Source organism: Vidua chalybeata, chromosome 5 (genome assembly GCF_026979565.1).
Source record: "Vidua chalybeata isolate OUT-0048 chromosome 5, bVidCha1 merged haplotype, whole genome shotgun sequence".
Taxonomy (NCBI): domain Eukaryota; kingdom Metazoa; phylum Chordata; class Aves; order Passeriformes; family Viduidae; genus Vidua; species Vidua chalybeata.
In genome coordinates, this window is record NC_071534.1 from 70241417 (window position 1) to 70266348 (window position 24932).

The 24932-nt window shown below is 42.8% G+C and overlaps 1 protein-coding gene across 5 annotated transcripts in view; it reads right to left on the reverse strand.

Annotated features, from left to right (window-relative positions):
• CHCHD3 (coiled-coil-helix-coiled-coil-helix domain containing 3) overlaps positions 1 to 24932 on the reverse strand; it is a 130985-nt gene that overhangs the window by 37424 nt on the left and 68629 nt on the right. For 4 of the 5 annotated variants that reach the window (XR_008430914.1, XM_053942577.1, XM_053942578.1 and 1 more), the window contains exons 5-6: positions 16978 to 16992; positions 15993 to 16076 (exon numbers count right to left, since the gene is read on the reverse strand). Coding sequence is in view for 4 of the 5 variants with exons in the window: in XM_053942577.1 (XP_053798552.1) it covers positions 15993 to 16076; positions 16978 to 16992 (99 nt within the window). In the remaining variant the exon portion in view is untranslated. The remainder of the gene's footprint in view (positions 1 to 15992; positions 16077 to 16977; positions 16993 to 24932) is intronic. The other variant, XM_053942579.1, reaches the window with a different exon arrangement.

The window sequence follows — 24932 nt, forward strand, 5'->3', positions numbered from 1 at the left end:
GCTCGGGAACTGCCTCCTCAAGGAAAAGCAGCCACAACTAAGGCAGGTGGGCTCTCCCTAAAAACCTGCTCAGAATAAATCCAGGACCTAGGAGAATGAAAGCGTGACACAGTGGAATTATCAGCACCAAACACATTGATCTGGAAGTTTAAAAACTCACAGCATTGCTCTCAATAAGGCAAAATCCACCTAATTCCTACAGCTGGATGACACACGAGGCCAAATAATTCAAACACAGACTCCTACAAACCTTCCTAATTTGTATCTGTGTTTTGTGACCTCTGAAGATGATTCCCACTGTTTCCTGGGCTCCTTTTTCCTGCATTCCTCATGGGTTCTGTTTATTCCCACTGGCCATTTCCATCTCCCTCCCACAGTGCATCACTGAAGCCAGAGCTGTTATTCTGCATTTCAGCCATCCCACAGCTATTTGGGGGATGTTCTGTCCTACAGATGGATTTTTTTTCCCACTGTAACCTTTATTTTTCCTTCCCATTCCAAGTGTTCCACTGTGCTGCACACCTGCATTTCTCCAGACATTTCACTTTTTCCCTGCTTGGCCTGAACAGACTTTCAGTTGTTTTTGTGAATTCACTTTGTGAATTCACTGTTCCCCTACCACAGGCATTTCTTGTAGTAAAATCAGTGAATTCAATATTTCCCTGTAGGAAATTCCTGTGTAGGGTTATAAAAGGTCTGCCAGTCCCTGTGCCCATCCTGGAATTTGTCTTTTAGGATGGGGTTCACCCTTGGAAGTGTCCAAGGCCAGGTTGGATGGGGCTTGGAGCACTCTGGGATAGTGGAAAGTGTCCCTGCCATGGAACTGGATGGGCTTTAAGGTCCCTCCCAACCCAAACCACTCTGAGATTTACAAAGACACCATAATTTAGACCCCCAAATGCTCTGTTACAGACTTGTGTTATGCCCATATAACACCTCACAACTCAGAGAAGAATTCCACATTGTAGCTCTTTCAAAAAGCCACAAACACAACCATTTCATTTAAAATTCTCCTTCACTCCTCACAGCAACAGGTCCAGCTGGATAAATTCCATCTCTGTATTGATTCCCCAGCTGTCTGATAACATATGGAAATACTTGTAAATTTGGATTTTTGTATTTCACTTTATAAAGCACGAGAGCATTGAGGATGAGCTTGATATAATCAATATTTTTTCTCCTTTTTCTCCCTCCAAGTACAGAAGTGATTCTCAAAAGCCCCCACATCTTTGATCTGGGCAGCTCCAGGAGAAACATCCCTTTTGCTACTATAAAATCTGGAATCACCTCATAGGGACAACGCTCTCAGGCACAGGGTGGGATTTTTGGGGTTGTCCTGTGCACAGCCAGGAACTCCTGCCAGCAGGAACTGTATTTATGGCACCTGTACCCTGAAACTTCCCATTAACTTTGTCTTCAAATTCTTAAATCCCGGGCAAGAAGAGGATTAAAACACTGCCAGTAAACTCAGTCACATAAAAAGAGGTTCACATGTCTGAAAACTTTTAATTGCATCAACTACTGCAGTAAAAAGACATCAAAGGTCCCCTCAAACACTTGCACTAAATCCTTGTTCTGTCAACCACTGGTAAAACTCCCACTTCAAAAATATCCCACATGCTGCATGGTACAAACACACACAGCACTTTACACCTGATTTTCCAATATAAAAGCACAGGTCTTGTAAGGATTTTTCAGGTTTTCATGAAGTTCTTTCAATTTTACAAGTACCTGAAATAATCTCTTGTCACTTCATGGCAACAATTCAAAGAAAAAATTTCACTGATGTTTTCTGAATTTAAAAGGGTCATTTACTGCTTTTTCAAAAGCCTTTAAAAAACCCAATTTCTGCACATTTTCTAACAAAAGGAAGCCCAACCTCTACTATTATCCAATAACTCATCTCACCTATACACAGCATTATTTTGTTTTGCTCAGCTGAGATCCCACTGAAAAGCTCCTGCCTGCTCAGCCACAAGAGCTTCTCAAACCATCAGCGTTCTGTGCATTATTTTAAACAGATAATTAAAGAAAGTTTCCAAAACATTCAGTGACAGGAGCAGCAGAAACTCTTCAGAAGTAAGGAGGCTCATGAAAGCTCTTTGAGAGGTGTAAGGAATACACTCTGGGCTGGATTTATTTCACGGGGCGTGCTCGGCTGGCAAGGAATTATTTGGAAGTGTGAAGTCAAAAAATACTGCACCTATTCAGAGGAATGAGAGGGACATGGGAGAAAATATATCAACAGTTTTTGATTTAAAGACAGCAAATGGAACAGTTTCAGCTACAGGGAAGTGCACAGAGTAAGGACAGAGCTCCTGAGCTCTGGCACACAGGGAATGGTATCCCTGATTTCACACTGGGGCTCTCCTTCCATGCCAAAACAACTTTGATTTTCTTCTTAAAGAATAACAGGATGGTTTGGGTTGGAAGGGACCTTGAAGCTCATCTCATTCCACCCCTGCCATGGCAGGGACACCTCCCACTGTCCCAGGCTGCTCCAGCCTTTCCTTGGACATTCCAGGGATGCAGGGGCAGCCCCAGCTGCTCTGGCAATTCCAGCCCAGCCAGGAATTCCCAATTGCCAAGATCCCATCCATCCCTGCCCTCTGGCAGTGGGAGCCATTCCCTGTGTCCTGTCCCTGCAGGCCTTGTCCCCAGTCCCTCTGCAGCTCTCCTGGAGCCCCTTTAGGGCCTGGAATGTGCTGGAAGCTCTCCCTGGATCCTTCTCCTCTCCAGGTGAGCACCCCCAGCTCTCCCAGCCCTGCAGCAGCTCCATGGATTCCTCTGGGCTCTCTCCAGCAGCTCCAGGTGCTGCTGCTGTTGTCCCCAGGGCTGGGGCAGCTCTGCAGGTGGGGTCTCACCTGAGCACAGGGGCAGAATTCCCTCCCCTCTTCCTCTTTACAAAGGCAATCCAGAGCTTCCAAAAAGGTGGGTTTTTTTGTGGGTTTTTTTTTTTTTTTTTGTATGTTGTGTCCTCTTCCAGCTTTATCTGCTGAATGCAAAGCTCTAGAAACTGGAAACCTGCAGGAGATGGGAATGAGAAAAGGAGGGAAAATCTTCCTATTGTTGCTGTAATCCCAAAAACCCACACACACATCCAGTGTGTGGAAATACCACAGAGTGGGGTTTGCTGAAAATTGATGCATGAGTTATTTAGATCTAACCCAGAACAGTCCCTAATATTCACTTTTGTAACCTGCATTTTGGTGTTTCACTGCACTGCACAGCCAATCCACGTGAAACAGGGGCTGCCCAATATGACAAACAACAATTCCTCATCTTAAAAGCTGGAATCTGATCCAAAAAGGGAAGTAGGATGCACACATGTCAGACAAGGAGTGCCAGAAATGAGTAAATAACCATTCAAAATCACGCCCTCACAAGTTGCTGAATAAAATGGTTACAGGAAAAGATTGCACATTTTAACTCATGTCTCTGGATAAATAATGAATTGTGTGCTGCCTCTTTGTACAGAATTTATCAGAGAATTCATTCAATATCTGGATGGTTCCACTGCTCTTCTCTTGCCTGCTGAAGAGAGGCAGTGAAAAAATGGGGATTTTCCCCAAGGATGAAACAGAAGCAGTTCCAGTGAGGCCCTGGGCTGGAATTGCCAGAGCAGCTGGGGCTGCCCCTGCATCCCTGGAATGTCCAAGGCCAGGCTGGACAGGACTTGGAGCAGCCTGGGACAGTGGAAGGATCTGTGGGGTTGGAACTGGATGAGCTTTGAGGTCTTTTCCAACCCAAACCATTCTGATTCCACGATTCTCTGAACTCCTGAAATCCATAGGAAGCTTGGCATGAACAGACATCAGAGCTGGCATGGAACAAAAATTATCTGCAGTGCTTTTAAAAACACATATGGAACCAAACAACAGAAAATATTCTGCATTATTGTCTCAGACTGTGGGAAGCAGAGAATATCTTCTTTGAGATTTAAGTTGATAAATAGACAATTTTTGTGGCAGAAAAAAAAAATCTCTGAACAGATATGAAAAAGGTAAGACATTGAAAACAATCATAACTCTCTTCTGAGAATCAGACAAATGTTTGAACTCCTCTGCTATGGTTCATTTGGATTTGATTCCTAATTACCACAGCTCTGCTTTGCTGTTTCCCCTGTGCATAAATTCCCTGAGTGATTCTGGCCTGCAAAGGGTTAAACTCCCTGACATGGGGGGAAAAAATTCAAGACTTCTGAGGTGGCAGGAGAGCATCTCCTGATTCCAAACACATGATTGTGCTCCCCTGTTTCAAAAGGAAAGGCCTTTAGAGGCACAGCAATATGCATGTGAATAGATCTGCATTGAAAAGTCCCAGCTCTCAGGTATGAAAATGCTTTTGGTTCCAAAGGAGTGAGATCTAGGAATTTTCATTTCTCCCTGACACACTGGAGGGGCTGAACATGCCATCAGCACCAGCATTTCTGATTTAAAAGGGTCATTTCTGTCCCCAGCTCTGAGGGTTCAGCCACTTCTGCTCTGTCAAATTCCCAATTAAAACCAAGACCAACGAGGAGCCCAGCTGAGCAGAGCTGGGCCTATTCCACATCGAGCTGGTGGCAGACACAGAACCCGCAAAGAGGGTGGAAAAAAGTTAAATCAGAATAAAAAAAGAGAAGAAACTTCCACCTTGCAAGGTTTAGTGTAAAAATGGCACGTTATTTTTTCCAGGAGGATCTCACAAATACAGAAATTGATGCCATCTCATCTCTCCTGAAAGATTAGGGGGTCAGAGATTTTGAAGGAAATTTGCAGTGCCCAAGACCAATTGGTTTTGCTCTTTAAAGCAAAAATTTGGCTGCAAAGAAGCTGTCACTAGGCTTGCCACCAAGTCCATTACTGATTTTCTCTAGTCTCTCCTATTTTCTGCCATTTTCTTCCTACAACTCCCTCTGATCATCTTTAATGAGAATTCTCTTCTCCCAGTGTTAAATTCAGTGTTTCAGTTTCAAGGGAGTCTCACAAAACACAGAAAAATACAGAACTTTGGTTTTTGTAGAGAATTCTCAAGGCAAAAGAAAAACCTTTACTTAAACTTTCATTCCTGTGGCCAAGCCTGGCCAAAGCTGGGATCTGTGTCACAAATAATGTTAGAAAGAGCTGGTGCAGTGTCGGATTAAGCTCTTTTCTGACCCAGAGATGGGGCAGCTGAGAGGTGTTTTATTCCATTTATTATTCCATTTTCAGTCTCACGTGAAGGGTGACACAATACAGATGTCATAATTCACACCACCACAACCAGAAGCCAATTATTTCTTAATTAAAACACATTGTAAGAGTTTCTTGGTCTGTCAGCTTTAGCCACACCATGCTGTCGATGCCTTAAAGCCAATGCTCTAAAATCACCCCTCGTGGGTCCTACTGCAACGCATCTTTCACAGTTCTATTTCTCCAAAGTCTCCAGTCTGATTTGCAAGGCCACCCTTTGAAACTTGTTTCCAGTTCCATTTCTCTCTCAGCAATGTCTGTCCCATTCCAGGGCATTTCTAAGCCAGCATTTCTCATCTCAAGGTTTGCATACAGCTGCACACTGTGTGAGCTTCCTGTCAGGCTTTGGGAATTCTCTACCAATCCACTTCCCACAGTGCAGCTCTCTTCTCTCTGCACTGGGGTCACATGCCAGGATTTTGGTTCAGCTCTCACTGTGGCCGGACTCTCCCTGAATTTAAGGATATTACCACTGGACACAACTGCTCCTGAGCAGGGCTTGACGTCCTGCACATAAAAGCACAACAAAATGAGGTGAAAAAATGATAAACTCAGAGCAGGACGTGGTGCAGAACCCAGATTTCCTCAAGCATTGTAAAAGCTGTATCCTTTAAACAAAGCTTTCCCCAAACCCAGCATCCTCTGTGTTTAAATTACAGAAACAAAAATTACATCTTTTTTTTTTTTTTTTTTTTTTTTTTTTTTTTTTTTTTTTTCCCTGTAACACAATGGTGAACCAGCAAAATTCATATGGAAAAAGCTGGGTCTAAGTCACAGCTCATTGTTCATAAACCTAAATCAACTTCCCAAAAATCCATCGCTGTCAGTGGTCCACCTCCATCTCCTCTGGCTGCACAGATCCCTCTCTCCCACTGAAGGCCAAGTTATTAATAAATTGTTTTTCAACTTAGATTGGAATGATCATTTATTTTCTAAATCCCTTTTCCCATCATTTACTCATTACCCGCCTCCTCTTGATGTAAGAGGACATTTATTGCCTTCTGCATTTATTGTGCTGGCAAATAGAAACACTGAGCAGCATTTCCTGGGGATTCTCTAATTTATCTATCAGTTATGGGACTGGACTATTTTTAGGGGCAGGAAAAATTAAAATATCACTCAGAGTGACAGCAGTGAAAATGAAGGCAGTGAGTCTTCCTGTAATAAAGGAAGAGTGTTCTTATGATTCCATTATTTCAGCCATTGGGTTTGCAGGATTATTTACAATTTAAAAAAAGGCATATTTTCTCATAAACATTATTGCTCTCTAATGAGAATAATTACTAACTAATGCTTAGGCAAAAAGGGACTGTTTTCCTCTAATCAGTAAATCATTAAGGTTGGAAAACCCCTCTGAGGTCATCCAGTCCAACCATTCCCAGCACTGCCAAGGACATCACTGCCAGGCCCCCAAGTGCCACATGCACAGGGCTTTGAAATCCCTCCAGGAATGGGCACTCCACCTCTGCCAGGGTGGGCAGCCCTTTCCAGGAAGGAATTTTCCCAAAATCCACCCTGAGCCTCCCCAACCCAGCCTGAGGCCGTTCCCTCTCCTCCTGTCCCTGTTCCCTGGAGCACAGCCCGACCCCCCTGGCTGTCCCCTCCTGGCAGGGACTTGTGCAGAGCCACAAGGTCCCCCCTGAGCCTCCTTTGCTCCAGGCTCAGCCCCTTCCCAGCTCCCTCAGCCTCTCCAGCCCCTTCCCAGCTCCATTCCCTGGACCCTCTCCATCCCCTCAGTGGGGCTGGGGAATGCTCCCATCACTCAAACCCTGTCTTTATTCCAAGGCCAGGTTGGACAGGGCTTGGAGCACCCTGGGATGGTGGAAGATGTCCCTGTCTGTGGCACGGGGTGGCACTGGGTGATCCTTCAATTCCCTTCTCACCCAAACCGTTCCATGATCCCGTGAAAGGGGAGGATGGGAAGGTTTAGGATGTCCCCTCTTGTCAGGGACTTGTGCAGAGCCACAAGGTCCCCCCTGAGCCTCCTTTGCTCCAGGCTCAGCCCCTTCCCAGCTCCCTCAGCCTCTCCAGACCCTTCCCAGCTCCATTCCTTGGACCTGGACACGCTCCAGCCCCTCTGATTTGATGTCCCTCAGCAGGGCCAGCACAGGGGAATGGTCACTTCAATTTAGAGTTGTAATCATTTCTAATTATGTTACCTCAACTAAGAAATCCTCCCCGAAGGTTGCTTTAATCCAACATTAACGTAGCACAGTATTTGTTCCCAAACTTCAGCTTGTGATGGGAAGATGGTGGGAGGAGGGAACAGACCCGGGTGAAGCAAAAGCTGCTTATTCATTAACTCCCCATATGTTAAAACATTTTGCCATATCCCATGCAAAGCGATAAACACAGCTTTTAACATTCAAAAAACTCCTTCCATTTGGTCCTTTTTGCCTATTTAAAACGCTTCCCTCTCGTGACAGCTTTTCTTTGCTCCGTAAGAAGGAGAAGGGGAAAAGCTCAGATGAAGCTACACTCAAAAAAACCCCACAATCACCAGGGGGGCTGAGGAAATGCTGGAATTTTGACTCAAAAAGTGACTGGTGATGGATAAACTTGGCTTCACTGGGATTTCACTGTCCCAGGCTGCTCCAGCCCCAGTGTCCAGCCTGGCCTTGGACATTCCAGGGATGCAGGGGCAGCCCCAGCTGCTCTGGCAATTCCAGCCCAGCCAGGAATTCCCAATTCCCAAGATCCCATCCAGCCCTGCCCTCTGGCAGTGGGAGCCATTCCCTGTGTCCTGTCCCTGCAGGCCTTGGCCCCAGTCCCTCTGCAGCTCTCCTGGAGCCCCTTTAGGGCCTGGAATGTGCTGGAAGCTCTCCCTGGATCCTTCCCTTCTCCAGGGGAACATTCCCAGATTGTTTGGGGTAACCTGGGATAGTGGAAGGTGTCCCTGCCCATGGCAGGGGGTGGAGCTGGATGAGCTTTTAGGTGCCTTCCAACCCACATTAATCTGTGATTCTATAAACACAAGGGCTCTGAGTTACCAGTTTCCACCCAGATACCATCACCCCTTGGACTTGTGCTGATTCTTCCAAAACAAAAACATGGAATTAAGTCTTATTTTTCCCTGAACTGAAACTACAAAATGATCAGAAACCTGTCTAAACCTTTTCTTTTTTCTTCTCCAGCACATACTGGAGAAATAAAAAACTCCAACAACCTGTATGAAACTGTGGTTCCACGTTAAAAGTTATCAGTTGTCTTAGTGCACAGCAGGAAAAATCCTGGAATATTTGTTATCATGGGGTTTTTTTTGTTGTCTATAAAGACACACATATATAATGCAAAATAATCTATATACAAACATTTAGAGAAACATCAATAGCTGCTATTCAGCGTGGAACAACTCCTCATTTTGTTATTAAGCAGCATTTCAGCCTTGCTATTGATTGGATATGTGATAGTGAAAGATGAGACTGAAGCAGGTCTTTTCCATAGCAAACATGAAACTCTGCATTTTTGGTGCACTCGGGGGAAAAATGCATGTTTAATAATAAACAGCTACTTAGTCAGAAAGGGTAAATAGAAGATTATGAGGAGGAAAAAAATGAAATCAAGGCTGAGACCCAATTGTTCAGAATAATGATTGTGGCTGGGCAAGATATGGAGGCAGAGCATTAAATCCAACACTCCAGCCCGGGCTGTCAATCAGGTGGAGGTTTCAGATATTGTAATTGGTAGCAAGTTTCCTAATCTCAACCTGCCAGGCAAGAAGCAATTCAACAAAAGCTCTGTCCCCCAAACAGAACGAAATCTGAAACGAGGAATTTTCTAATGTTGGCAAGATCACAGGGTGGGTTGACAGCTTTATTATGCTAAACTGACAAAAACATTACGCTCTGGTCAGTGCTAAAAAGGGTGGTTTTTCAGGAGCAATGTGGAAATACAAAGCACTGGGAAAGTCTGATGAACTCCTACTTTTATCTCCCTGGTGCAGCACATGAGCTGAGACACAGAGAAGTCTCTTGGCCCAAGTACAAAATGAGAAATTAATATATCTTGATTTTCTCCTCAGGTCTCCCACCGCAGCGATTTGGGAGAGCTGCAAGAAGTCGCTGTGGCAGCTGAATATCCATTTAAAAAGGAACAGGCCCCACTAACTCCACAGAAATAACACAATTCATTAACAATGAGGTGATATGGCAGTCAGTGGAATTCATCACATGGAAGCTGTAATGTATTTTATTGCTTCTATTGGAAAAGTGCTTGGAAATAGAGTTAAAGTATTGACTCTGTGCATGTGGGTGCATATATACATTTATTTATTTGATACAGAAAGAGAAATAGAGCCAGGCAAATAGAAACAGGACACAAACACCGAGAGTATCTCAAAAATAGGAGCAGAGTGGGAATGATGGAACTATTTTCTTTCAAACCACGGATATTTAGGGAATATTGGAGTAATTCCATGCCTTCATGGGAACAAGACACCAGGTTTGTTGAGCTGTCCCTGCCTCCTTCCTAAGTGCTCATCAGCCAAAATAATTTCCTACTTGGCTGGATCCAGCCTCAAGTCTCCAAACATGCACCTACATCCCTGCTAGCTGGTTTTGGAACGTGTGAAGGAATGCACACAAATGTGGGGAGAGTAAACATGTTTGCTCTGGCAAATACACACTTCTAAACACTCTGAGAGGTGAGAGCAGAATCATCCTCTGCTTGTGGAATTCTCGCTGCTACAGCCACGTGAGATCACGAAGAGTAAACAGACTGATAACTGAACACAAATAGAAACAAAAAATAAACCCTTTAAATTGCTAAATTACCTTGTAGGGAACGAAAATGTTTGTGGTTATTATCCTGCTTTGTACCAGTCCCCCCTCTGCTATCTACATCTTGCAAACTCCACTTTACAAAAAGCCCAGCAAAAAGCTTCTGATTACTGACTTGTTGGGATCTGAAAAGGTAAACAAGGCTCTGAAGCATCTGAACAAATGTGGGGCTGGCACCTGAGCACTTGTGCTGATGAGCAACTCCCACAAAAGCCAATTCCTGGCTGGGAAGCTGCAGATCAGCTCCTCTGCTCAGCACTGGGGCTATCACTGCAGAGCATGTTGGGCCATCCTAAGCCTTGAATAGAATAAGGAAGAGATCATTAAGTTATAATTTCCACACACAATTGGTATAAGCATTTCCTACCAACAGGATTAGGATGAATACAAGATCCCAGAATAAAGCTGCTCAGCAGTGAGGATGGCAGTTTAGTGTCTAGTAAATTTGATTTCTCTGAAAATCCTGACACATCATAATAGCAAAATCCTATTTACTGTAGCAAGCAGGATGGATAATACCATTTAACACCTGGGATAGAATGTGCCATCAGCTCAGAGCTTTGTGCTCTGTGTGCTCATCCTACCTTAAGGTTAATGCTCCTTGACAGCCTCCATGGAAAGCAGAATCCCCAAATTAAGTGCCGAGCTTGGGACTTGCAAATCCTTCCTCGACATTTAAGGCAGGGGAAAAACGGATGCAGAGAAGTGCATCAACATTTCCTGAATTTAGTCTGCATCCCCAGGCTGGGATCTGGCACTGAGCCCTCTGTGGAGCAGCAATGTCCCCACACAAAGGCCACCACAGCCCCACCACAAGGCTTTTTCTATTCAATTGCTTTCCTAAAAGGGCTGTGCAGCCCTGGCAGAGATGGAGTCCCCGTCCCTGGAGGGATTCAAACAACCTGAAGATGAGACACTTGGGGATATGCTGGTGGCTTGCTGGTGGCCTTGATGATCTCAGAGATCATCAGATTTCAGATTTCCAACCTAGAAAATTCCACAATTCTGCCATTCTGTAGGAATTCGGAGGTTTCAGTGTTACCTTGGATTCACCACACCTTTAACAGCCTAGAACTCACTGCTCTGACAGTTCCTGGCCCACTCCACAGCCCCACCACAAGGCTGTGTGGGGGCTGTGGAATGGGCCAGGAACATTCCTGCAGAATGGCAGAATCATGGAATTTTCTAGGTTGGGAATCTGAAATCTGATGATCTCTGAGATTATCAAGGCCACCAGCAAGCCCCAAGTGTCTCATCTTCAGGTTGTTTAAATCCCTCCAGGGATGGGGACTCCATCTCTGCCAGGGCTGCACAGCCCTTTCCAGGAAAGGAATTTTCCCAGTTTCCAAACCTCCCCTGGCCCAGCCTCAGGCTGTTCCCTCTCCTCCTGTCCCTGTTCCCTGGAGCACAGCCCGACCCCCCCGGCTGTCCCCTCCTGCCAGGGACTTGTGCAGAGCCACAAGGTCCCCCCTGAGCCTCCTTTGCTCCAGGCTCAGCCCCTTCCCAGCTCTCTGAGATTCGTGCTCCAGGATAATCCTATTGCCTCACCCCACAACCACATTCACACCAAACTGCTCAACACTCAAAAGTATTTCTAGGAAACACAGGAGCACAGAAACTTGGCTCCAGTGGAAAATATTATGATTAATATGGGGATCCATATCTTGCTCATTCACACTGATAAACTAAGTAGTTGTGTCATACAGCAGGGTATTAAAATTAATTTCCTTCTGCTGCCATGACTTGGGGCAGGATCCTCCTAATGATGCATATTAGCATTAGGAAGCAGTGCAACATGAAAATAGCTGGGCTTGCTGGAGGAAATTGGAACTGGGGAGTCCCATCAGTCTCAGAGATAGAGCAGGAGCAGACACAGCTCACTGAGTGTCTGTGTGATGCCAAATATACAGCGAGAAGCAGGAGAGGGCCATGTGCCCTTCATAAGAAATGTTGTAAAGCAAAAGCCAAGGGGTGAAGGAAAACTGGGATGTCGTCTGCTCTGCATGGAAATTGTGTGCAAGTGTTGGTGGGGGCTGGAACTGCACAGCAAAGGGACACTGGAGATACAGAGCTGGTTATGAAGAAAGTCTATGGACACTGGGGGTTGGAACTGGCACTGAAACCAGGCAAAAATACTGCACCTCTCCACTGGAATTAGAGGGACAAGGGAGTGAAGACATCAACAATTTTTCCTATAAACACCAGAAATGGAACAGCTTCAGTTACAGGGAAGTGCATGAGTAAGGACAGAGATCCTGAGCATGTGGCACACAGGGCAGGAATGGCCTTCCCTGGAAAAGGGCTCTGATTTCACACTGGGGCTCTTATCGGTTCTAAAACAGATTTATTTTCTCCTTAGAGAGTCACAGAATGGTTTGGGTTAGAAAAGACCACCAGGATCACCCAGTGCCACCCCTGCCATGGCAGGGACACCTCCCACTGTCCCAGGCTGCTCCAGCCCCAGTGTCCAGCCTGGCCTTGGACATTCCAGGGATGCAGGGGCAGCCCCAGCTGCTCTGGCAATTCCAGCCCAGCCAGGAATTCCCAATTCCCAAGATCCCATCCATCCCTGCCCTCTGGCAGTGGGAGCCATTCCCTGTGTCCTGTCCCTGCAGGCCTTGTCCCCAGTCCCTCTGCAGCTCTCCTGGAGCCCCTTTAGGGCCTGGAATGTGCTGGAAGCTCTCCCTGGATCCTTCTCATCTCCAGGTGAGCATCCCCAGCCTGACTCCAGCCCTGCAGCAGCTCCATGTCCTCTGGGCTCTCTCCAGCAGCTCCAGGTGCTGCTGCTGTTGTCCCCAGGGCTGGGGCAGTTCTGCAGGTGGGGTCTCACCTGAGTGGGGCACAGAGACAGAATTCCCTCCCCTGCTGCCCACTGGGGCTTCTGGATCCCAATGCTCATGGCCAGGGCATGTCCAGCTTCTCCTTCATCAATATCCCCAAGTCCTTCCCCCAGGGCTGCTCTCCATCCTTTTCTCCCCTCAGCCTGGATTTGTGCTTGGATTGCCCTGACCCTTGTGCAGGACCTTGCACTTGTAAGTAAATAATTAACACAGCCTGGGGCACAAAAACTCAGTGACTTCAGCCCTGTTTTACCTCTGAGTTTTGCTGTAGTCAAGAACCACCTTCGTCCCCTGGGTGGACAATGAAAAACAGTGACAAATTCCCTTCCAAGCTCCACATGGGAACCTAAATCACAGCTGCACACCCCAGTCAGATGCAGAGCAGGGCAAGGCTGTTCTTTAACTGCTTTGTTAAACTCTCTGCTATTGCTCTGCTGCTGTGGAGCATGTAATAACTAATAGCTTATGTGCTATCTTTGACCTAGAAACACTGGCAGCTGTTCGGGGAATTGCTGGGTTTTGGGGAAGTATCAAAAGGTTTTTAGCACATAAACCAAATTTATGAACAGTTATTCCCCCTGAGAATAGAATTGTTGATGTTTTACTATCGCAGCTGTCACTTGTGCACAGTTATTTTGTCCTGTATTAATACCCTGTAAAGGTTGAGCATCTTCCCTCAGTCACTGAAATATTTTATAATTGACAGGCTTCATCTGGCACTGAATATGGATAATTTTCTCCATAAGGAGCACACTGTGCTGACACTAATCTGTTCTGTTGTCATCTCCCTTTATTATCAACGTCTGCATTGTTTTTTCAGCAGCACTGAAGAACACAAATATGAAGCTTCTAATTGAAAAGGCTAAATAATCAAAAAGCCAATTAATCATCGAGATGAGCTCTGACACTCCATGATGCAACAGGCAGAAATACCACATAGGCATAACTGAAGTGTTTTCAAAGTGTGCTTATTTGATGTGGGGATGATCTGAGATTGTAATTAGCATTCTTTGTCACAGGTGACAGACTCGGATTGAACATTTCTTCATCCTGACATGAATTCTCCGAGCTCCACTTGCTCCCACCCCACCTCCTGTTCCGAAATCCCCTCTGCTGAGCAGCCCAAGCTCTGTCTCTGTGCACCTTCCACTGAAATCAGGACAAGTTGAGGAACAACAAACCAGCCTCTTTCCATGTGCTGTCATTTCCAGAGCTTCTTTTTTTTTAAAAAAAAAAGGTCTATTTCCATCCCAATTTTCAAAATTCCCAGCACAGAAGCTCCCAGGTGACCCCAGTGAAGGAAGGTGGGATTGCAGGAGCTGTGACCCCTCTGCTTGTCCAGGTTTTCACTCTGAAATCTCCACCTCTCTGAAGAAATTCCATGTCAGGTTTGGAACACAGAGTTCACTCCTCTCAGAGCTGGAACAGCACTTTTTTGTGTGGGAGAGAGATGAAAATTTACCTTGATGACAAAGTGGATGACAACTTGGAAAAGCAGAGGATTTTACCTCACAAATAAGGAGTTAGAATGAGAAGACAAGGCTTGGTACCACAGAAACTCCACTCTGAATGCAGAGCAAACATCACCCGTGGTATAAAACAAGGAATTCAAGGATTTCCAATCCAAGCAGAGAAACAGAATTTCCTATTTCACATCCCCTGGGGGTGGCACTCCAGCAGAACTCAAATAAAGTTATTTAAAGTTCATTATCTCCCTTGCACTGCACAAAAATGTATTTACACACATTGAAGTCTTCTCCAACAGGAGCAAGTGAAGCCACTGTGCCAGTGATCTACATGAATGCAAAAAATGACCAAGAAAAACATCTAAAAAAGATGTGAAAGGTAAAAAAAGGTGAAAGGTTTATCAGACATCTTTTGCCATGAATTATTCCACCCTAAGAGCATAGCTACAACCAACCCAGAAAAATCCAGTCTGGATAAAATCCCACTGAAGCTTTTTCCTCTAACACCAAGCCAGTGACTGGAGAAAAAGGAAAGTGTTCTGAGGAGTTTTTTGGTGGAGGATCTTAAATTTTAGATGAAATAGACAAAATAATTTTAATATATGTTTAAATAATGCACTGATTTAGAATCATTAAACTGATTTCCCCTCATCCTTTCAAACTCTTTTTCATTGCCAAGAACAGGGGACTTCATTAATGTCATCTTCACAAAGGGAGGACAAAACACCGACACGGTGTCGGATGTACCCTCCATTTAAAATATTCATTAAGACCAATTACACACCCTGATAATTAATTTATGCAACGTGTTCTTCCTCCTAATCCAGAAAAACAAGGGGTTTTCTTCTGGCCTGCTAAGCTCCATCAATGAATATGGATCTTGTTAATAATTTTCACAACCAACTAACACCAAAAAAAAAAAAAAATCTGAATTAATCACCAAAATATAAGCTCAGGAAGAAGGGAGAGGGGTAAAGGAGGCAAATGTATTCAGGCTGGAGGTTACAACCAACCTGGGAGCCAGGAAATGATGACAGCAGTAATTATTTGAAATTAACATCCTATAAAATAATACCCTGTAAAGAATAGGAATGTTAACAGCAATATGTTAAGCCACTGTAAGCAAGTCCCACAGCTTCCCAAGCTGCTCTCTACAGTTTAATTTCAAGTCTGTGATGAGATAAAGACACAGAAGTGCCTTTTAAACATGGTATAAACTTGGAATTAAAATTAAACTCTCCATGTACTGATGGAGGAGTCACTAATTCCACCCACTGAAAGCAGAAATTCACTATGTCCCTTCACACTTCACTTTTTTTTTGTTGTTATTTTAATTTAAATTATTTTACTTGGTGACACTTCTTCACTTCCACTGGCTCTTCATCAGCGTTGGTATAAAATAACCTCATTATTTCATTTTTCTGTCTGTAATTACCATGACAGATGAAATCCCACAGCAAATGTGAGAACTTTGTTAGTAAAGGAAACAAATACTCTCCCATCAAACCTTCCACCTTGTCAATATTAAGCCAGAAACAGCAGAAGCAATACAAAAATAACCCCTCTGGCCAGAATTTTAATCTTTATCTCCTTAAAAAAGTCATCTTGCAAATATAACCAGGAGCAGAAATGAACAGAAATGGGAAAAAAAGGGGAAAAATGTTCATTAAAAGGGGAAAAAAAAAAAGGTTTTACCCTCTCTTCCAGCCGAGCCAGCTGCTCTTTGTAGTAGGCATCGTGTTTCTTCAGCTCCCTGTCCTTCTCTTCCAGCTGCCTGGCCTAAAAAAAAAAAGGAACAGAATAATAAAAATACTGAATCAAGAATATTTTCCATAGTTCTGGGCTTTTTCCTCCCCTCCTCAACAGCTCTGCCCGAGTTTGCCCAAATGGATTTGGAACCGTCACCAGAATGCACCAGGCTGCGATTTATTTTTGGGTTTAATTTGAATTAACTTGGCAAATCACTTCCAAACTTAGGAAAACCTAATTCTAAACAGGTGGATATTTGGAAGAACAAAATCCTTTTCTATAATTGCTGAAGAGTGCATCCAAAATCTCCTGTTCTGTTTAATCAGCAATCACTCCTCTGGAAACTCCCAGATTGGTTCAAGTATTCACTGAGCTGAAAAACTTGACCACAGGATCACTCCCGTGTCCAACAATCTAAAATAATATAGAATAATTTAAAATATTTACATTTTCAATCCTAATATGACCTGAGTGTTCTTTTAAGAGATACTGCTCCCAGCAAATCGATGGTTTTGAGTTTTCATCTGCAGTATTTCCCATTTTCAAGGATTAAAAAGACTCATTAAAAATTAGAAAAGCATTTTAAAAACATTTAAAAAGCACACATGCACAGAGGAATTTATGAAAAATATATAAAGCTGTAAGTCCTGCAGTGTAAATAGCAGATAAGGGATTTTTAACAAGCTATGAAGGATTTAACACCTAAATTATCAATGGAAATATCTTCCAGGTTCAGCATTTTTTAATTAAGTATCTTTAGTGAGTAATAATTATCTAATAAAGGTCATTACAACAATTACACCACATATTGTACAGATACAAGATTTGATTCCCTTTGTCAAGATCAATTTTTTGGGTTTTTTTTAGCAAACACCCAATGAATACATTAAAACGTATGGATTTTCCCTTGTTTCCACATTCAACTGCTTACCTTTGTTTCTATGTCCTGAAGCATGTAAAAAATCCAAATTAAATTTATTACATAATGCTGAACAGAAAGAATGGAAAAAAAAAAAAAAAAAAGCCCACATGCATGTCAGGTGTGTCTGGAAAAATACAGGAAACTACTTGGAAATTGTTGGGGTATTTTGTACAACTTCTTCAAAAATACCCCAAAAAGCCATATTTTGGATGAATCAAAATTTAAAAAAGAAATCCACGGAGCACATGCCCTGTCCACCAGCATTTAAATCAGCCTTGCCTCATTAATTGCAGCTTTTCCAGAGCTCATCCCATGAAATACTCCCCAGCCAAATTCCCATGTTTTTTATTGGTCATGGTTTGTTTCTCCTTACAGACAATCCCTGATGACATCCCAGACCCAGTGGTTACAGAACCCCTAAAATTCACTGCAGGTTTTGTGTCCCCCCGAACCATCCTCGCCCAAAAATGGATTCATGGAATGGTTTGGGTTGGAAGGGATCTCAAAAATCATCTCCTTCCAACCCCAACACCTTCCACTATCCCAGGCTGCTCCATGCCCTGTCCAACCTGGCCTTGGACACTTCCAGGGATCCAGGGGCAGCCAAGTTTCTCTAGAAACTTGTGCCAGAACACCTCATATTCCACATCTCATATTCCATATCTCATATTCCACATCTCATATTCCAGATCTAACCCTCCATATCTCATATTCCACATCTCATATTCCAGATCTAACCCTCCATATCTCATATTCCACATCTCATATTCCAGATCTAACCCTCCATATCTCATATTCCAGATCTAACATTCCATACTTCATATTCCACATCTCATATTCCATATCTCATATTCCACATCTCGTATTCCAGATCTAACACTCCATATCTCATATTCCAGATCTAACATTTCATAGCTCATATTCCATATCTCATATTCCATATCTCATATTCCAGATCTAACATTCCCCATCTCATATTCCAGATCTAACATTCCATATCTCATATTCCACATTTCATATTCCATATCTCATATTCCAGATCTAACATTCCATACCTAATATTCCATATTTCATATTCCATATCAAATATTTCATATCTCACATTCCAGATCTCATATTCCAGATCTAACATTCCATATCTCATATTCCACATCTAATATTCCAGATCTAACATTCCAGATCTCATATTCCACATCTCATATTCCACATCTAATATTCCAGATCTAACATTCCAGATCTCATATTCCATATATCATATTCCAGATCTAGCATTCCAGATCTCATATTCCATGTATCATATTCCAGATCTCATATTCCAGATCTAACATTCCCTATCTCATATTCCAGATCTAATATTCCATATCTCATATTCCACATCTCATATTCCATATTGCATATTCCAGATCTAACATTCCCTATCTCATATTCCACATCTCATATTCCAGATCTCATATTCCATATATCACATTCCAGATCTCATATTCCACATCTCATATTCCAGATCTCATATTCCATATATCACATTCCAGATCTCATATTCCATATCTCATATTCCATATATCATATTCCAGATCTAACATTCCAGATCTAACATTCCAGATCTAATATTCCAGATCTCATATTCCAGATCTGCAAGGCATCTTCATGGGTACCCAATGCAAATATTCCATGTGTAACCATCCCATGATCCCCAAAACAACGAAGATCTCCAGAACATTCCTGTTGTGCAAAACAGGCCAGTGGCACAGAAAAGGTATAATTAATATTCCCTAAAGCTCAGGAGAACTCGGTTAAGGTCTAGTTCTTACAATCCAATCGTGTTCCCCACGATTCTGTCCGTGAGCTGGAACTAAAACTGACTTTGGAAAGGCAATGGGATGGAATAAAACCCAGGGAAAAATCTCCTGACTGAATTCACCGCCCCATTTCTGACGATTCACGAGGGCACAGCTTTGCAGGGCATAAAGCACAAAGGGTCAAGGGCACAGCAGTGACAGAAGAGACAAAACCCATCCTTATCCTCCAGGATTTAAGCTGAGCTTAAAGTTTCTCTAGCTACTTGTGCCAGAACACCTCATATTCCAGATCTAACATTCCATATTTCATATTCCAGATCTAACATTAAGCTGAGCTTAAATCCTTTTCCTCTGTCTTGCTGTGATCAGGGAATGCAATAACATTTCTTGCAAGAATATCCCTCTGAATGGAAGATTTTGCCCTGGGAATTTGATTTTCTTGGGAAGTTGGTTCGTTTTTTGGGTTGATTTTTGGGTTTGGTTCCCTGTCGCCTCTCAAAATAACTAATCATCAAACCAGCTGGATTTCACTGCTCTACAGTGACACTGCTCATTGCACTGATCTGTCACTGAAAAAAGGAGAAATATTGTAAATAAAATACTAAATAATCTGTTTATCCAAAGGCTTGCTTCCCTGTGTTGTGAAAGTAACTGGAAGATTTGGTTGGCAAGAATGAAACTCTGAAAAAAGAGTTTCTTCCACCCCTGACAATTGTACAGTAACACAGACACAGTAAAGTTCAAATGAATAAATAATAAATAAAATTATTCATTTATACAGGAGACTATAAATATGCCAATAGAGGAGAACTGAGTGCCAAAATAAAAACCTGTAAAGTAATATTATATTTATGGGCCTGCAGCAACAAGATCCCCGTGAATGTCAATGAGCTGCAAGAAAATGATTAAGAATAGCCATGTTTTCAATTAGCTGAATGTTGCACTTCAGGTGTAACTGAGATACTGGAACAGGTTGGTTGTTTCTTCATGAAAAGCTCTGACAAACAAAACCTTTGCTTGGGTGTTTTCTAAAGCACAGCATCAAAAAGCCACCTTTGCTTCCCAAAGCACCCAAATTTAATACCCAAAACAGATCACTAATATAAAATACAGGTTCTTCACAATCACAGGCAAATTGGACCAACCAATTAAAGGCCAACCTGGGTTTTGTTTTCCAAGGTAGCACCTGGATTTGGCACAGCACTGATAGGAGTTGCCATCACTGGGAAAATGGATTTCTTCTCTACGAAAAAATTCCAGGAATCACCTTGTACCTGACTGCAGGGACACCTGCAGAGCCATCCTCTGACAAAACCAAGCCCTGCTCACACTGCATACAACAAAACCACATTTATTTTGTCCTCTGTGAGGCAGAACAGAGCTACAGTTGAAAAGTTATGTTTAATAATTAAATTTTAAAATTAAAAAAAGGAATCTACTGCTGGATGGAACCAGATTCCAAGTGTGTGTGGCCATGAATTGCTATCATTTAAGGAGTGGATTAAAAAAATCATTATCAGGTGGTTTAATGTAGGTTTGTAGGCAGATTTCAGACTCAGCTCCTGAAGCCTTTGGCAGTCCAAGGTTTGGAGCTGCCCCTCAGCACAAACTCCAAGAATTCCTTTTAAATTATCACTACGCACAAAATCATCCCTGAGCACAAAAAAAATCTTGTGGACACATCACTTGAAAAGAGGGATGTTCATTTCCACTTGTGAAGGTGGAGAATTGTTAGGAATTGGAAATGGCAGCACCAATAATGCATCATAAAACGGAGTCTTTGACAAGTGTAATTAAAACAAGCCTTTGTAATTACCACTAAATGTGCTACAGTACATTTTCTAAAAATAATGAAGTCCTAAAAGAGTGAGTCGAGCAGATAAAAAAGATCACATTGAGAGGAGGAGGCTAATGGAGAAAATTAAAAAATTGAATTTATGAACAAGTAAGGATCTAGTGTAGAACAGAAGATGTGACAAGAAGCTTCATTAACTGAATCTCATTATAGACCAAAGGAGAAAAACACAAATGTACAAATGCCAAGAAAAGAGATACAGATTCCAATCCTAATGTGAGTCATGGGAATACGCACAGGAAAAGCCACAGGAACATCACTCTCCACCAAGGCAGAAATTCACTGAGGCTGTTGCCCCTGATGCCTTGAGAAGGCTGAGCTGGAGCAGAGGCTGGGCAGAGCTAAAGAACAAAGCAGGGATTTATTCCAAGGATCTCCTGCATGGATCCACCTTGGGCAGCACCAGAGCCCAGCCAGGGCTGCACCCAAGAGGAACCAAAATGGTCCCAAAATGCACGAGCGCTCCCGGGGGCTCTCACTGGGATCAGCTCTGCTCCATTTGCACCTTGCAGTTCATTGTCCCATTCCAGCTTTAGCCCAGGCACTCCCATCCTGCTTGTTTTTCTCTCTCCAGCCCACGCTGTTTGTGCTCCTGGGCCTGAGCTTTGGATCATTTGTCCTTGGTGCCCAGCTGGAGCAGGAATTGTTTTGTCTCCCTGCTCTGTGCACAGAGCTTGCCATCCCATAATGTGAGGCTCAGACCCACACACTAAAGCAGCTCAGAATCTGGAAAATATAAAAAGCTAAACCTGAGGCATCAGCACAACAAGAGCTTCTATTATGCCAGAATAAAAAGCTGTACAAGGAAAATCTCAGAATCCCTCAGGCTGGAAAAGCTCTCCAAGATCATCAAAGCCAAGCTGTGCCCAATCCCCACCTCGTCCCCATCCCAGAGCCCTGGGTGCCACCTCCAGGCATTCCTTGGACACCTCCAGGGATGGGCACTCCAAACCTCCCTGGGCAGCCCCTCCAGGATGCGGGACACTGGAGGAGGAGGTGGAAGATTTTTAGGGAGAGCAGACAGACCCAGAGAGATCCCAGAGGTTTCTGCTCCAACAGGGCCAAGGAAGAGGCCACAGCTGGGACTCCAGGGCCGTATCCAGCTGGGGTTTGAGAACTTCCCAGCCTGGAGACAGAAACGCTCTGCTGAGCCTTCTCCATCTGCAAGGTCCCTCAGACCCTGTGCAAGGAGGAGAAGCAGCAGGAGGGAAGTTCTGAGTCACCACTCACTCACTTGAGAGGACCCTGGGCTCTTCCAGCTTGATTTATTTTATGATCCTACCCCAAACCGAGGGCAGAAAAATCACACATTTCTACCAAGTGACCAGAAATGAGCAATTACAGAATCCCAGCCTGGTTTGGGGTGGAAGAGACTTACAAGTTGATCTCATTCCAACTCCTTCCACAAGCCCAGGTTGCTCCCAACCCTGTCCAACCCATCCCTGTACAATATCAGCACTAAAGAAAAGCTGCCACTTCTCACCAAACTCCGAGTGAACCATCTGGTTTGCTCAGCTCCAAAACAACAGACTCTGAAGACTTTATTTCCTTGCAAATAAAAATTAAAATACACTCATGACTATTCTAGTGATTAGCAACAGGCAGAAAAGCCTCGTGTTTTCCATCCAACCGTGGTTCAAAGGAAAAAGAGACGCTGAAAAAATCTGAATTACATCTCTGCATGTCACTGGGAATGAAAGAGAGGCATGACTTATTCCTGAAACTCTATCCATGCTTTTCAGTCAGCCAACACAGTCCAAGGAGATCAAACATTTTAAAGACTATCTGTACTGCTGCCAGGTATTTGTAGCAATTCAAATATTGTCTCTAACCGTGGCTGACAGCTTCTGATGTTTCAGTCAGATGTCAAATATGTAGTTTTTCACTAAACTGAAAGAAGCAGACTGCTCCCCATGAGCCCAAGTGGATAAAACAGAGCAAGAGGACTGTTATCCTGTAAAATTCAGGGAAAAAAATCTGTCAGTAAACTGATTTAGGACTCTGTTATACATCTATCTTTGTTCTTACACTGCTGTTGTAGCAAATCATGAATATTTTTGCCATTTTTTTTACCATGTTCAGAATTGATATTAATGATGATTTTGCAGAAATACTTTTCAATTCCTAAATTAAACAACAGAAGGGTAAAGAATAGTTATTGCTAAGCACAGCCAGCCAATATTTGATGCATTTTTAAACAAAAAAAAATGATGTAAAATAAAGCAAAACATAAGGAAGCACCGCCCTTCCAAAAATTCACCAAAACCAAGGCAGAGAGAAGAAATTTGCACCTCAGTTGCCTCATACCCAAATATTCAGAGAAAATGTTGAAATTTAAGCTCTCCACCTAGGACTCTTCATTCTTCTGTCTAAACCCTAGCATCATTTATCAACAGTGCTGTGTTACCATCATTTTAAAAGCCCCAATTCTCGTGCTTTGTAAACTGAAGAGTCAATGGACTGCACATAAAGAGTGAAATAATTCTTAGAGATGCTGCATTAATGAAAGCAATAAAAATTCACCACCTCATTGAAGCCCCTTCAGAGCCAATCTCATTTGGAATCCCGTTGAAAACCTCCTGTATTTTCTGTTTATTAGAGGCCTCTCAGCATCAGGGGCCGTTCTCCAGAGTTATTTTCCATCTGTGAACATCCCACTTCTATCAAGTGATCCAAACTCTGCACGAATTGGTATCATTCCCTCCCAGCCTCACTGGGAGAGGCTGCCCAATCTGTGATCCTGAAAACCAATTCCCACTGAAGGCAAAAAGTGACGATGCCCAAGGAGGGAAATCCACTTTGGAATAGCAAATAAAAGGACATTTCTTGCTGCTCTGCTTTTCAAGGGATTGATTTCTGCTCAAGACAAAGAACTGAGTCGCTCGTGATTACATCAGGTGTTTCTCAGTTTGAAAGATACAACACAAGCAGAATCTTTGGATGCTCAAAAAGGCACTAAAAATACAGATATCTGTTGTCTTAAAGGTATTTTAGCTGTGTTTTGTGGAATTTTGATCTTGTTAAATGGAATTCTTCTATTTAGTAATAACAAACCATCCAAACTCATTGATTCTGTCTCAAATTATGCAGCCATTTTATTTCCCAGAGATTTTCCTCTTCAGCTGGAGAATAAAAGAACTGTAACCAGCAGATAATTTCAGACTGAAGATGTAACTCAGAAACAAATTCATCTTTAAACAGAATATTTGACTTAACAGTGAAATTCAGGGGTTAGCCTCAGCATTGGCAAGGGAAGATAATTTTGCTGGACTTTTAGAATGTCCAACTTTCCCCAAAGACCTTTTGGCATTGAGACACACAGAAAATTAATGTGGTAAGGGAAATATTTACACTAGTGGTTGTACATATATCAAACTAAACATCTATCCCAATTAATAAATCAGTTTTTAGCTCTGTTTCATTTTTCCCAGCACTCTGAAAACTCAATTCAAACAATTAACAGGACAGTTTGCAGTTCTTCACTTTATATCCATAAAATATTTAACTAAGTGTGAAAATCCTAAGTTAATACCACCTAGTTACCATAACTCTTTAAATTACTACCTACAAACAAAGATCCAGCAAAGCCTTGGGAAAGTGGGAGAACACAGCAGGATTTAATGCTCTTTGTATTTTAATTACTAAATTACAATGCTGGTCTTTCAGCATTTTCTTTAAAGATTGAACAACTTATTCTGAAATAAAAGCACCAGAGAATTATTACCTTGAGTAGAGCAGCTCTGAAAGGGGCTGGGATTGATTTATGCATTGATTATTGCTGAGCATCTTCCTTTTATATAATCCTATAACACATGTCATTGAATTTCTGTGTCCAACTTCCACTCACTGCACTTTTATTTCTCTTCTCATTTGACTGCAGAGTCTCCAGGGCAGCGCCTGGAACTCACTACACATCTGTGCAGTGTTTAACATAATTGTACTTCAAGCTCTGCTGGTGTTTGTGTTATTCTAACAGAAATAAATAATATTCTAAGCACTGAAAATATTCAAACTGGATGGAAAAAGCTGATTTAATACAAGACAGGAAAGGAAACAAAGACTTGAGTAGTAGAAAAATAAATTACTTTTTTTTTTTTTAAATAAGGCCTTGCCCTGTTCAGATGGTAAATGTCTGAGTGTGCCAGGAATTTGGGACTGGGCAACTAAACAAACCCTCAAACTTATGAATGCAATTAAGTAATTGGAGGCAGGAAATACATGGAAGAGAGGGACTGATGCTGACATTTCTATTCCATGCTCTGACATCCCTGTCATGAACAGTTGCTGACATAACATTTAAAAGGTTTAACACT